The 14,985-nt window shown below is 40.3% G+C and overlaps 1 protein-coding gene across 1 annotated transcript; it reads right to left on the bottom strand.

Moving 5' to 3' along the window:
- Positions 1-1,430: 1,430 nt before the first annotated feature.
- Positions 1,431-7,199, bottom strand: LOC308663914 (inducible T-cell costimulator-like; the record flags this gene model as incomplete). The annotated part of the gene is made up of 5 exons (XM_081320718.1): positions 1,431-1,502; positions 2,047-2,201; positions 2,856-3,188; positions 4,260-4,307; positions 7,142-7,199. 5 exons carry the CDS (start codon positions 7,197-7,199, stop codon positions 1,431-1,433), a joined length of 666 nt encoding a protein of 221 aa, XP_081176844.1.
- Between the last annotated feature and the right edge of the window lie 7,786 nt (positions 7,200-14,985).

The raw sequence follows: 14,985 nt of genomic DNA, 5'->3' as shown, positions 1-14,985 counted from the left end.
TTCAATACTATCTATCTATCTATCTATCTATCTATCTATCTATCTATCTATCTATCTATCTATCTATCTATCTATCTATCTATCTGCCTTTGAGTCAGTCTGAACTTCTGACAACTGCCTGGAAAAGTCCCTACAATTTTCTTGGCAAGATTTCAGAAGTGGTTTGTCGTTGCCTCCTTCTTAAGCACTGAGAGAAAGTGCCTGGCCCAAGAGTCACCCAGCTGGCTTTGTGCCTAAGGCGGGTCTAGAACTCATGGTTTCTCAGTTTTTATTCTAGTACCTTCAACACATAGATCAAACTGACTCTCAATAGTATTTATTAGTTTATATATCATACTATTGGAAATGAATTTCAAACTTTCAATACTGGTTATAGCAAGGTAATATATAACTTATAATATCAAATAACAAACAATTGGTGAGCTGTTCTGTCATATGTTTTAATATAAAACATTGCTATGATCATTACCCATGTTTTGTCTGGCGTTCTTTTCTCCTCAATACAAAAAAATTAGAAATTTGCCTAATTTGCCAAATTTCATCCTCACATTTGGCCCAAAACTTTCTTTATTGAACACAAGTTATCTACTACAACTAATCACCATATTAATTTTCATGAAGCTGTATAGCGAAAGATTAGTTAAACTATTGCTAGTTGACAGGCTGAAAAGGGGAAATCATATCCATTTTTTAATTATTTGCAATAATGTAGGTAACAAATGCATTTTTTTCATTCATGCCTGTACTGAATAACTATTGCAGCCATTCTATTCTGTACTTCATTGAAGTAGATTCTCTTAGTTGTTGGTTAAAGCAAAATCAAAGAAAATCTGACAAAAAGCTTAATGTCTCAGTTTTAATGAAGTTACAATCACTCATGACTGAAAAATATATTCTAGATATTTACTCTATAAAGAATAGCTAAGATAAACAACTAAGTCTGAGGCCAAAATTCAACACCGGAAAAGGGTGGAAGTTTCTTACATCTTATGCTCCCTGTCTTATCCAGAAATTCATACAGAAAACCCAAACTCTGAATGTTATAAGATTATTTTAATTTTTAAAAAAGGATTGTCCCAATATAATATTCCAGATTTCCATTATCCTTGAGTCTTTGATTCGTAACATAAATAACAATGGACAAGGTAGTCCTAGTATCTATAACTGACATTACGGAGGAATGCAAAATTTACAAGTGGAGAAGAATCTTGATGGCATCAAGGTGTTGTGTTGGGTTGCTCCTCTGCAAACATTCAAAGTAGTTTCTTGCTTTAGGAGCTTTTCTGATGAAACCAAAGCTGGATGTTGAGAAGGAAGAGATGAGCAAGGAGAGAAAACCAACCTCTTGAAAGGAAATTAAGTCCAAGGTCAAATTTGACCCCACTGCTTCATGGAACCCACTTTATGTATTACCTCTGGATGCTGCATTTTCATCTAGGTTTTACTGCTGCCATGGACATGTATTCAGTGTTGTTATCATAAGTGTTGGCACATTGGCAAATCTGGGAACAAAAAGGAGAGGGTGTAGATTTCAGATTAATAATTTTGATGAATGATCTTAACTCTTTTCTTTTCTTTTCTTTTCTTTTGAATGATGAAAACTATGCAAAACTGAAATAATGGCAAATTCAGAGTAAAAAATAAAATGATCATCACCCCTGTTAACTTTCTGCTGGATGCTTCCCAAGTGACTTCAGAGCTTGGCTGGACCCACCATAATTTATCAATTCTTTTGCAGGCAGCAATCAGAGGAATTGCTTTCTTGGATATTTTTGCTGATGTTCACAGCATTCTCCCTCCCTTCACCCTAGTTCTAAAACTTCAGCCACTAAATCAATACACAACTCCATCTTATGCAAATTAAAAGTAAACTGCTATCACTTGTGACTGCATTCCAATAGTAAATAAATGGCTTAAATTTATTCATCAAAGTGGTTTCAATTCCACATGCTAAAACTGTATGCGTCTGAATCTCACAAAATCAAAACTATATTACTATATCTTTGGCAGAAACTGGACTTGAAGAAGGCTGTGGAAATCACTTACCGCACTTCTAAAACACCTTATTGAAGAAAAGATGCAAGCAACAAATAAAAAAACTATGAACCCAATAAGTATCCATGACATACGTTCTGATAGCCAGCAAGATTTTTCTGAATCTGGGGAAGAATCAAATTGGTACTTATTATTAAAACTTGAAACTATCAGCCACCAGTGTGAATAATGTAGTATAGCCCAAAAACTTGACCAATTTTCTTTTTGAACTGGCTGGTGATCAGCTACATCCATAAATACTTCTTGACATATGACTATATTCACAGTTAGAGGGAAGGGATGAAGCCAAGAGAAATTAGCCAAGGTGCCAACCATCCTCTTTCTTGTGACTCAGAAATGAAGCTTGACTAAAAGAATCACTGGTCTGTTATTTTTCCATCTTCATCACTGTATGTGTTTGCGTATTGGATTTGTTTCCTGATTTTTGTTGAGCAGCTCAGAAAGAATATATAGAATCCCCTCCTAACAAGTGCCATCCCAATAATCCTTGCCAAGAATGTGGCTGGCCCCAAATCACCAAGGATCATTTGTGGTTGAGGAGGGACTTGCCTGGCTCACTTTGTTCTTTGTCCAAAAAAAAGGCTATGCTGCCCTTAACTGGCTAAGCTGATAAATTCAATATCTGGACCAAAATGATTACCATGATGCCATTTAATCTAGATTTAGGTGTGCATAACTTGATTTTTTTTTTAAAAAAAAGTAGTTAGTTAAGTGTCTCTTTAGAGCTTCACATGCAGTTTTTATAACTTTACATACTTTGCTAGATTTATTTAATTGTTCTCAAAAAAATGACAACTTACCTTGAATGTAGAGATGCTTTTCATTTGCTTTGCAACACCGATAGACTGGAGTAAGAACTTCTAGGCAACAGATATAAGTATCACTATCCTTGCTTTTTAAATTTCTGAGAATGAATAATACTTTTTCATTTGAATGGATTGGTTCACAGAATTCATTTGTTCTTTCAGAATTGTTTTTTCCATTGTCTACATAAACAGAACAAACTTCTTGATTGCTTGAGCCCCTATACAGCCTCATATAGAAACCTTTCACGTTGCTGGGCAAAGGACAATTCAAAGTAAAATTTTCTCTTGGAAATTCATCTGTTTGCTGAGGGTGGTTCATGATATTCTCTGTAGAAAAAAGGAAACAGTTAACAAGCAACAAGTAAACATTGTTATGGGAAGTGAGCAGTTGTCTGCTTTGTTAATAAAGAAATATGTAGAGGAAAAATATAAGATAAAAGAAGGAAATGGACTAAGGCTTTTTCTAAATATCCTGTCACATATATTATTTAATCCCATGATTATCTATATATTGACATAGTATAAACATCTTATAATTTATGATTTGTGCAATCTCACTCAATCCAATACAGGATCCTTGTTTTGCAAATATTTTTCGATGCCTCCAAAATGGCCGAACTGATTGTCAGATGATTTCCCTAGTTTGCTGATAGTTCTTGTGCTTTTGATTTTCTTAAAAAATAAGTTGGTCTATTTTCTTTAGAATTCCAGCATTAGCAATTAGTCTTCACAGCTGATTTGTCCAAGATAGCCTTACTAATCCTGTCATTACAATATTTAAGCAATAGCAGAAAAAGGTATTACATGAACAGGGCGCATTACAATACCAAGTAACCAATTTGTTACTGAATGATGCCATTTCAAATCAGTATCACTAATAATTTAAGTTTTCATTATATTTCTTTTAAAAATAATGAACATACTGCCTCAATTACTGAAACATTAGCATAGAACAATATAGTAAATCCAAAATTAAATAGCAGTAAAATAATAATTTTAGAGAAACTAAAAGAACTCCCACCCAGCTGGGTGGAGACAACACAGATGTTACAGAAAACATAGATTAGTCAAAATCAATATCAACAGCATATCACAAATCAACTTCTCCCAGGGCCTGGTGAAAAAGACAAGTGAAATCTCAAAACACCAGGAGAAATATTTTTATGATGTTCATTTATTAACAGACCTGAAACATTAATCACAACTCAATAGCAGTTAACCATATACTGGATCAAAGTTTGATGGTTTAGTCCCTTGGACATAGAGTTGAAATCATATTGACTCATATGGCATTTATATATGTGCATAATTGCAGATCTCAGTTGTTAATTCATCCTTGTCACACTTATTTGGATATGATGTCCTTAATTAATGTTATTAAAATATAATAAATCATACCTGTGCAAGAGGTAGTGCAGGATGAAATGGATGAACACTGGTTAACACCTAAAAATAGTAAATCAATGGCACTTGATCATTTTTAAGATTAAAAAACAAATGTACATAAACATTTGAATTGCATAGTAAAAATTAGGAGCATAGTAGTTTAAATAAATTATCAGTCATTGCAAAGCACCCCTATAACTTTGCATATCATGAATATTTTGAACATTATTTATGTTATAAATTCAGTTATTGTTGTGAACGTAAATAATATTTGCAAGGTTTTGACTGCAGCCAAGGATGTGTACATTATGATCAGAACTAGAATTAAAACACAATATTCAGAGAAGCCAAGAAAGGACATGTAACGTTGCAAGATGCTGCAATGCAAGTACAAAAGAGTGGGTCATGTGTCATGATATTATCATTGTGGCATTGTTGTGGTTAGGAATGCTGCCTAAGAGCACAGGTGCATGGAAGATGGAAGGCATGTTCCTGGTGCAGTAGAGAATTAAAAAATGTCTTTCTCTGTTTACCTGCAGTATATTCTGCTTGCATAAATCGTGTCCTGCAATTTCTAGCTCTTCTCTCTCTCTCTCTCTCTCTCTCTCTCTCTTTATATAGATAGATAGATAGATAGATAGATAGATAGATAGATAGATAGATAGATAGATAGATAGATAGATAGATAGATAGATAGATATAGATATAGATATAGTCCAAGGGACGCGGTGGCTCAGTGGGTTAGGATGCTGAGCTTGTCGATCGGAAGATCGGCAGTCTGGCGGGTCGAATCCCGAGTGCCGCGTAGCAGAGTGAGCGCCTGTTACTCGTCCCAGCTTCTGCCAACCTAGCAGTTCGAAAGCACGTAAAAATGCAAGTAGAAAAAATAGGGACCACTGCGGTGGAAAGGTAACAGCGTTCCGTGCGCCTTTGGCGTCTAGTCATGCCGGCCACATGACCACGGAGACGTCCTCGGACAAGCGCTGGCTCTTCGGCTTTGAAACGGAGATGAGCACCGGCCCCTAGAGTCGGAAACGACTAGCATGTATGTGCGGGGGAACCTTTACCTTTACCTTTATAGATATAGATATAGATATAGATATAGATATAGATATAGATATAGATATAGATATAGATATAGATATAGATATAGATATAGATATAGATATAGATATAGATATAGATATAGATATAGATATAGATATAGATATAGAATAATAGTCTTTTGTTATGTTGAGAATAGCTAGGCCAAGATGGGGAAGGGAAAAGGGAGTAGAGAAGTGAGGTAAGGGGGGGGGAGAAAAAAAGGCATTGACTTCCGACTTCCTTTGGTACAGTAAATTCGAGTGTCAGCTTCAAACCTTAACTTTTTACTTTTACAAAATAATATAAACTAGCCATTTCGATAGCATCAGGAATTTCCTAGCTCCTTTCTCATTGAGAATCCTGTGTACCTGCAGTTATACCCAGCGTGTACTATAGACTTCTGCTACAGAGAAAATCTCGGTCAAATGAAAGAGGCATGGAAGTGAATGGAGTTATCTCAATTTTCCTCTCAAAGTTTAGGAATGCAAGGAAGTTGGAGGGTAACATGGAGAAAGCAGCAGGCTACAACTCTATCTCAAATGGAAATAGCTTGACTACAGCAAGATTAGAAATCAATAATTGCTGAAACTGGATATTCTAGTTCCCTATTCAGCTGGTACACGTCTTAACTCTTTTGTGCTAATTTTCCCCTTATCTATCTCAGCTGTGTTACGTTATGTTTTAATAGATTTGATTAAAAGCAGAATATTGGATCTATTGGAGTCACAATTATAATGCTAAAGCTTAAGTGAATGATCAATGGCCTCTGTTATATTTTGTATTTCCCAAAGAAATCATTGATAGGTCTTGCAAAACCTTTAAGCATTGTTTCCAATTCATTATGTATTTTTATAATTATTGTTACTTATAGATATGAATTATGGTGCCTGCCATAGTGAAATGATGCTTGACTCTTCATAGGGGTTTGGACATAATAATACTGTATACATGGAACGACTCACTCTATTCAGCACTTTCCAAGACTGAGTAGTTTAAAATATAATTTAAAAAAATCTAAAATGCTAATAGTAATATAGAAATAATATAATAAATAAAGATTTGGCTTCTTATTAATTTCCAGGATTTTACAGAAATGTACCTAAACTAACTAGCAGAATTATCACAATCCTAAGGCCACTTCTTTAGCCAACCCACAGGGGTCACTCTCCCATTCTGTGTGAACTGCAACTCCCAGCATTCCAAGTGAGCATATTCAATGAGATTTTGAATTAGACATTCTGTGTAAAATGGTCTGATGATGGTCCTCCACACACATAACTAGAATACTTCAGAATGATCAGTGGGTCAAAAGTAGATATAAAGTAACGCAAGCTAACATTATTTAATATAAGCATAAGGTTGGAAACAGAACAGTGAATAGCTTAAAAACCAATCAAACAATATACTAGAAATCTTGTAGTGCACATAGGCCTTTCATAGACAAGGAATTCCAACTGAGAAAAGTTTGTCTCTTATTAAAATACACCTGACAAAGTTGCCAATCGTTTTCTGGGGTTTTTTATAATATAATGTTTATAATAAAGTTAAAATGATTATTATAACTCTGTTCAAAGACATTACTATAATGTACACTAGTAAACTAAATAACAGCACATAAGAAATATCAACAGATAAATTTTAAGCTTGGCCCTATAGCTAAAGAATGATTCAGTTTTTCACAGGATAAATGTCTATTCTTTACCATTCCTTCAGATCGTTGCATGTAAATATTTCTTATACAGTCTTTAAATTCGATAAAATCACAACCAAAGGAAATTGCTGTCAACAGAATCTGCCGTATCACTTACCATGTAAAGCTTCAAAGCAGCAGCATAAAAGACAGAAAGTCACAATGCCTATTTTCATATTCACGAACCTAGATGCTGAAATTAATGTTTTGTATTGTCAAGAAACAAAATTTTATCCTGGAGAAAAGATGGTGCTTCTCTCTTTTTTTAGATTCTCAGTAGTAGAAAAGATCACTGTTTTTGTTAAAATTACTCTGTTCTTGGTTTAAATTCCACATGTAGAAATACCAATACGTCACCATGAAATGTGTGATCTGTCTGAAGAGTTGGTTTTCCCCCGGTTCAGATCTTGTTTATTTCACTGAAATTATAGTCCTTTTCCTGTCTCAGTTTACTTCGGAGAATCAGAATTTGAAACTAGTTCCAGTTTAATCTGAGCCAACAGAAAACCCCATGACAATATTTGTTATGCATATTTTTTTCTTCACAGTGATGCTGTAGTTAGAAAATAGAGACTGGGCTGAGAGAAAAGTTCCAACACACTAGTCCTATTAATTAGAGGTCAGGGGTCGGCAAATTATTTATTCACTTCAACATTTAGTGTTTTCTTTTGCTAAATTTCTTTGGAAATCCATAGAAGTTTTTTTTTTTAAAAAAATTATACAATATTTAAGACTTGAATTAGAAAGAGCAAAAAAGACGTCAGCACTGTGCAACAAAGTGAACTTCAACTACTTGCCTCAGCTTCTGTCCACCTAGCAGTTCTAAAGCAAACAAATGCAAGTAGATAAATATGTACCACTTCAGTGGGAAGATAAGTGTTCTGTGCACTTCATTGTATAGTCATGCTGGCCACATGACCACAGAAGCGTCTTCAGACAACATTGGCTCCCTTGGCTAAGAAATGGAAATTGAGCACCAACCCCTAGAGTCAGACACAACTGGACTTTTACCTTTAGAAAGAACAGAAATCTAAAATCTATTTCTTCCTCTTTTTGATATACTTCAATAAATTGGAAGTTTCCATGGATTTCTATAAGAAGCTCTGGTTATCTATTCCAGAAAACATTTTAAAATTTGTTTTTCTTAGGGTAAATCAGGAAGATTCCTATTATGATAGCAATGTTGACCTTTTTTTCCAAGAGTTACTATAAAATTGGACTTTGGATATGTTCAATGAAGGTCTTTCTCAACTTGAGCACCATCCATATGCCTTACTTTCGAATCTCGGACATCTCAGCAGTGGGCATTTTGTATGTGGGATTTTTAATATGTGTAATTTAATCTTTAATTATCTAACTCAGGAAGTGTGTGTGTGTGTGGGGGGGTATTTTCAGCAGTTTCTATTGTGTGGTGGGTTTCATAGGCAATGACCAGACCGGCATGGTACAACGGTGTTTATTAAGTCAGAACAGAACTGTGTGTAAAACACCGGAAAATGACTGCAATTTATACTTTCCGCCTCTAGGGCATCAGACAATCACAACATTAGCTCGCTGCTGCCCAAACTTGAATTCTTGAAGTTTCCCTTCAAAACAGTTGGCCGTACGTTAGTTTCACAACACATTACTATTAGTACTTAATACATAACACCCCTCCCCCCTAGGATACTTGTTATTTCTTGCTTGATCAAGGCACATAGTCCTTAAGGTAGACTGGGGGCCTGCGGATTCGGGGAGACCGTCGTAATGTCATTTGGGAGTCCTGTTTGACTGGATGATTGTCCGTCCCTGGTTGTCCCATGACATGATGGCCGTTTAGGTTACCTGATGGGAGAAACGGTTCTACGACCTGTGGTGTCTCTGTTTCTGCGGAGGCAGCCCTGGCAGGTGTGGCAAATTCAGAAAAGGATAGTCACCCAGTGTGTCTGAATTCCTCTCGAACTCCTCTCCCGGGATTGGTCCAGCCTGCTGACACCATAAGTGGTCAATGAGGCATCTGACCATGCAACCTTTTTCCAGAGCCACCTCATAAGACAATGGCCCTATTACTTTAGTCACTCTAGCAGCAACCCAGGGTGCCCCCTGCCCATAGTTTCTGGTCCATACAAGTTCACCCAGCTGAAGATTCCTGGGAGGATTTGGTTAAGCTGTTTCTGTTGCTGTCCTGTCTGGGTGGAGTCGGTCGAGCTTCATTGTGCTTAACCAAATCCTCCCAGGAATCTTCAGCTGGGTGAACTTGTATGGACCAGAAACTATGGGCAGGGGGCACCCTGGGTTGCTGCTAGAGTGACTAAAGTAATAGGGCCATTGTCTTATGAGGTGGCTCTGGAAAAAGGTTGCATGGTCAGATGCCTCATTGACCACTTATGGTGTCATGTGCTGGCACAGGAGAAAATTTGCCAGGCAGTGATTCCAATCTCCTGTTGTCATCCACTTTAGTGATTCCTTGGTGGACCTCACCATTCACTCGGCCTGACAGTTGGAAGCAGGGTGGAAGGAAGCAGAAGTTGCATGCTATATCATGTTAACACTTAGGAAGGATTGGAATTCGGCTGCCGTGAATTGTGCCCATTGTCAGACACGATGACGTCTGCCAGACCATGTGTGGCAAAGAGCCGGTGCAGCTCCTGGATGACCCTGGCTGTGGTCATCGATGGGACAGGTACCGCTTCCAACCACTTGGAATAGCTGTCCACAACAATGAGGAATACCTGTCCCTGGAATGGGCCCACAAAGTCAATATGCACTTGAGACCATGGGGCGTGTGTGATCTCCCAGCGGTGCATGGGTGCTTGGGGCATCTCTGGTTAGGTCTCTTGGCAGACCTGACAGCTCCTTACTTGGTTTTCAATGTCTTTGTCCAGGCCTGGCCACCACAAATAGCTCCTGGCTAGAGCTTTCATCCTCACGATTCCAGAGTGCCCCTCATGTAGGGAATTCAGCATCCTGGCTTGAAGACTGGGTGGAATGATGATCCTGCTGCCCCACAGCACACAACCCTTGTTGGCTGACAGTTCATCTTTCTGGCATGCGTAGTACTGGAACTCGAGACCTGGCCAGGTTTCTGGCCATCCCCTCAACACCCAGTTGAGAACGCGGCTGAGTGTTCTGTCCATGGCAGTTTCAGCGGCCATGTCCCCTGCATGTAGGGGTATTTCTGGTAGGTCCTGGATTGCCAGGATATGCGCTGCCAGGGCTGGGTCTGGGTCCGTCTGTGGCAAAGGCAGTCGGCTGAGTGCATCAGCATGGTCCATTTCCTTCCCTGATTTGTGGACTAACCTGTACAAGTAGGCAGCCATGAAAATTGATCATCGCAGCATCCTCAATGGCAGGATCTGTGGAGTCTGCTTGTCAGCCATAAAAAGGCCAAGCAGCGGCTTGTGGTCTGTGAAGATGGTGAAAGATCACCCATATAAGAAGTTGTGGAACTTCTTAATACCTGCAACAATGGCGAGAGCTTCTTTATCAATTTGTGCATAGTTCCTCTCAGCTGATGATAAAGTTCTTGAGTAATATGCAATGGGGGCCTTGCGACCATATAGCATTTGGTGGCTTAGCACTGCCCTAATGCCATATGGCAAACCATCGCAGGCTAGCATTACTGGCAATTTTTTATTAAAATGAGCCAACACGGAACTTGAGGATAGCAGTGATTTGACCATCTTGAATGCCCTATCATGGGTGCTCAACCAGATCCAGGATGCTTTTTTGTCCAGTAGACAGTGAAGTGGTTCTGCCAGGGCAGACTTGTGTGGCAAGAACGAGTGGTAGAAGTTCAACAAGCCCAGGAATGCTTGTAGTTCCCCCTTGGATTTGGGTCTGAGGGCTTGTTGAATTGCCTTTAGCATGGCCTCTGATGGGTGGATTCCAGCAGCATCTATTCGGAACCCCAGGAACTCTGTGGATTCCACGCCAATTTGGCACTTGTCTTTTTTCAGTTTTAAGCCTGCCTCACAGAAACGTTGAAGTACTGCCCGAAGACATTCCGCCAGGACTGCCACTGATTCCCCTGCAATCAGGACATCGTCAAAGTATGGGCAGACACCAGGTATGTTTTTAAGTGTCTGTTCCATGATGCTTTGGAACAACCCAGAGGCTATGCTTACCCCAAACTGCAGGTGGTGCACTCGGAATGCCCCTCTGTGTGTGACGATGGTTTGTGCCTCGGTGGTGGTGTCATCGACTGGCAGCTGCTGGTATGCCTGGGCGAGGTCTAAGTTAGCAAAAATTCAGCCTCCTTGAAGTGAGGCGAGTATGTGGCTTACCATCGGAACTGGGTAAGCAAGTGCCTTGTTTATTGTGCACTTGTAGTTTGCACAGATGTGAACATCCACGTTTGGCTTCACTGGGGTCACTATGGAAGTCTCCCACAGGCTACTGTCCACAGGTTGGAGCACTCCCTGCTGCAGCATTTGTCAAGTTCTGCATCAATCCAATGTTTACAATGTTGACATCTTTGGCTTTAGTGAGAAGGGCACTCTGTGTGGTTTCACTCAGATTGGAGTGACTGCTGGATCAAGATTTAGCAAAATTGGTGCCCCTCTGTATTGTCCCAACTCCATGCTGAAAACATCAGCATATTGTTGGCATACTGCTGCCAGGTCAGCTGTTTGTGTGCAATGGATGCCCGTCACATGGATGCCCAGGGCTATGAACCAGTCTAGTCCAATGAGGCTGGTGCACTGTCCATCTATGACCACAGTGCTGAAGGGACCCTCAAACTCCTTGAACTTAATTCTAACAGTGGCTTCCCCCCTTACGGAAGCATGGTAATTATGGAAGTCCGTTAGTATGAGGCTTGATGGCTTAAGCGAAACTCACCCTTTGCCTCATCTGCAAATGTAATCAAAAGTCTTGTATGAGATGATTGATAGAGATGACCCAGTGTCTAGCTCCATGGAGCATGGGACCCCTTGAAGTCTAATTTGGAGTTTTAACTTCTTCTTGAGGGGGCATTGGGCTCCCATTCATTGGATACTTCACCTCCCTGAGCAGTATCCAACACTGTTCTGCCCTGGGGCCCATTTACCTTTCTGCTGTGGAGCCGCAGTTCGCATTTCTCGTTGGCAACCTCTACAGACTCTGGCGATGTGCCCTTGCTTCCCATAGGCACGGCAAACAGCTGTGCAAAATCTGCACTCTGCCCTTTTATGCTGTCCCCCGCAGCTAGCGGAGTTCTGTGGAGACGTTGTTAGCTTTCTTGAGCATTGCTGTCTGGGTGGCTCTCTCTGCAACTGATCAATCTCATCATCTTCGTCAGTCTCCCCCAATCCATCTGCGGTCTCATGGTGGATCACCGCGGGGCTGGTGTGTGTTTTTGGTGGTCGGAGAGCCTTCATTGCTCCTCCAACAGCCTTATCCACCATGACTTCCTTCAAAGCATCTTGGAAAGTCAGTTTTTCCATGGCGAATAGGCGCTGCTGTAGCTCTCTATTCAGCAAACCGCAAATGAGTCTGTCTCTGAGGCGGTCTTCCAAATCTGGAAACTTGCAGTGGCGTGAAGCTTGTCAAAGTGCGGCCACAAACTCAGCTGCTGATTCTCCAGACCTCTATTCTCGTTATTCGAAAGCATGGTGCCAAGCGATTATGGAGAGTTTCAGCTCAAAGTGTTCTTTCAACCTTCTCTTGAGGTCTGCCTATGTCACTGACTCAATGCTTTCTGGTGCTACCAGGTTTTCTGTGATGTCGAACGTTGCTTGCCCGCATACACAGAGTAGGGATGCTGCTTTCAGGCCATCGTCTCTGACCTGGTTTGCCTGTAGGTAGTTGTCTAATTGGGAGACATAGGAGCTCCACTGCTCCAGATGGGTGATGTCAAACTCATTGAGCCTTCCGAGTTTGGCCATTCCAGAAGTTCTGTGAGGTCCTGGTTACTGCCTTTACTGCTGCGGTAGGAGCTGTGTTGCCTTTTTGATCCTGGGGACAGATCCCTCAGGATGTCTGTGCCTCCAGTGTGTCCTACTGACAGGCAGGGCGGGGACGTGGTCCCACCAGGGCTCTGTGCCTGGTCTGACATCCAGTGACTTCAGTATCTTAGCTCACATCAGCTCTCTTCCTGCAGTATCCCATCCTCGTCACCACTATTGTGTAATGGATTTCGTAGGCAATGACCAGACCAGCATGGTACAACAATGTTTATTAAGTCAGAACAGAACTGTTTGTAAAAAACCAGCAAATGCCTGCAATTTATACTTTCCGCCTCTAGGGCATCAGCCAATCACAACGTTAGCTCGCTCCTACCCAAACTTGAATTCTTGAAGTTTCCCTCCAAAACAGTTGGTGGTACATTATTTTCACAGCACATTACTATTAGTACCGGTACTTAATACATGACAGTTTCCATCTCAATTTACATGTAGGTTTGTATGTATGTGAATATGTATGTTTGTGTGTTCTGACTCTGCTCACTATATGTCTTTGTATTGGCAACTATAAATGGCAAGCAGAGAAACTGGGTAATGCATAGAATGATATTAATGTTTCTAACCTATTTTCAATGTAATCTTTATTTGGGGAATGGGTCTTCTTAAATTTGGAGTTGTCATCCATTTCAGTCAGTGCTTACTTCTGACTAATTTCCCTTCACATTAGTAATTACATTTGTAGAGCAAGTGCCATTTCTAGAAACACACTTTCATTGTTTACCACAGTCATTGGTTCTCTTTGATGGCTGTTCCACTGGATTTGCTTTTCTTTGTTTGACAATCATCCATGTAAAATTTTAAGCTGATGCTGAAAACAATGCCTGTGCTTTATTTGTTCTCTAGAAAATGGCTATTTTGAAACTGGTCACCCTACATAACACTATTTTATGAGAGGGCCTTTAACATGCACTTAAAAACCTGGGCAGTGTGTTCCTGGGAGGAAGAGAGAAGTAACAAGGTTGCCCTTTCTCTCAATTACCTGCTTGCAGATGATTGTTTTCTCATCTTGGAAAATCAATGATCTTGACTGGTTGTTGGAAGATTGGGGGGATGTGATCCTGAAATGGCAACCAGGATAGTAACCCGCCACTGGAGGAAAAAAGGTATGCCAGGCACCATTGTGGTTTGCAGCTGCTTGAATAGAATGAAGTGGTGAAGACCATCTGCTCTGAAAGACATCTTGGGTCAACACAGCAGTTTTGAATCAAAGCTTGAAAACCTGGCCATTGGGTGCATTTACAGTGGGGGGAGGGAGAGGAGGAAAAGGAGGAGGAGGGGGAGAATGGGGAGGGGGAAGGGGCAGAGGAGAAGGAGGAGATGATGATGATCATCTGTTTCTGCACTCAGGGACCATGGAGTGCCCCTTCCTGGCAATGAGCCAAGCAGAAAGGGAGGATCTGCCCTAAGTAGTTTCCCCCATTATTATGCTACAAGGCCTATCATGTAAAGCTGCAAATACTCCAAAGTGCACAGGGGCAGCATTTTTAGATTGGCCATCAGTGGGACTCCAAACGGTCCAGGAAGTCTGCTGTGGGACTGTCTCTCTCTCATCTTGTCACTGGGCTCTGTACCTTCAGGTCTATTTCAGCTGTGGCTAAGAGACTAAACAATTCAGTTGTGCAGTCAATTTAATTTTGTTGTTGCTGTTTAAAGATGAGAATATTGATCTCATGTAAGATTGAATGCAAGTCTTCCAGGAGGATCAATATTCCTTCTAGTAAGAGAAAACAAAGCTTGTCTCAGCAATATGAATATTTTGATCGCTGGTACTCTCCTCACCACAGAGGATGGCGGTTCTTTCTTAGTTTTCCTGATAGTAGGAAACCATAGGTAAGCAGGGGAAGGACAGAGGGAACTCACTTTCTGATTCCCGAAAGCAACCTGTGTTATATTTTGTGAGAACAGCAACAATGTCGGCCTTTTTACTAAGGTAAAAGGTAGTTTCTGGGTGCTGCATGCTTTATATTGCCATCTTTTCCTCCTGTTTCAAAAATGGGAGAACACCATAGTACTGCTCTTGTGTAGATGGACCCCTAGT

The sequence above is a fragment of the Vipera berus genome (assembly GCF_964194415.1).
Source record: "Vipera berus genome assembly, chromosome: 1".
NCBI classification, from domain to species: domain Eukaryota; kingdom Metazoa; phylum Chordata; class Lepidosauria; order Squamata; family Viperidae; genus Vipera; species Vipera berus.
The sequence above is the reverse complement of the archived record's forward strand: the minus strand, read 5'-3'. Positions and strand labels throughout refer to the sequence as shown.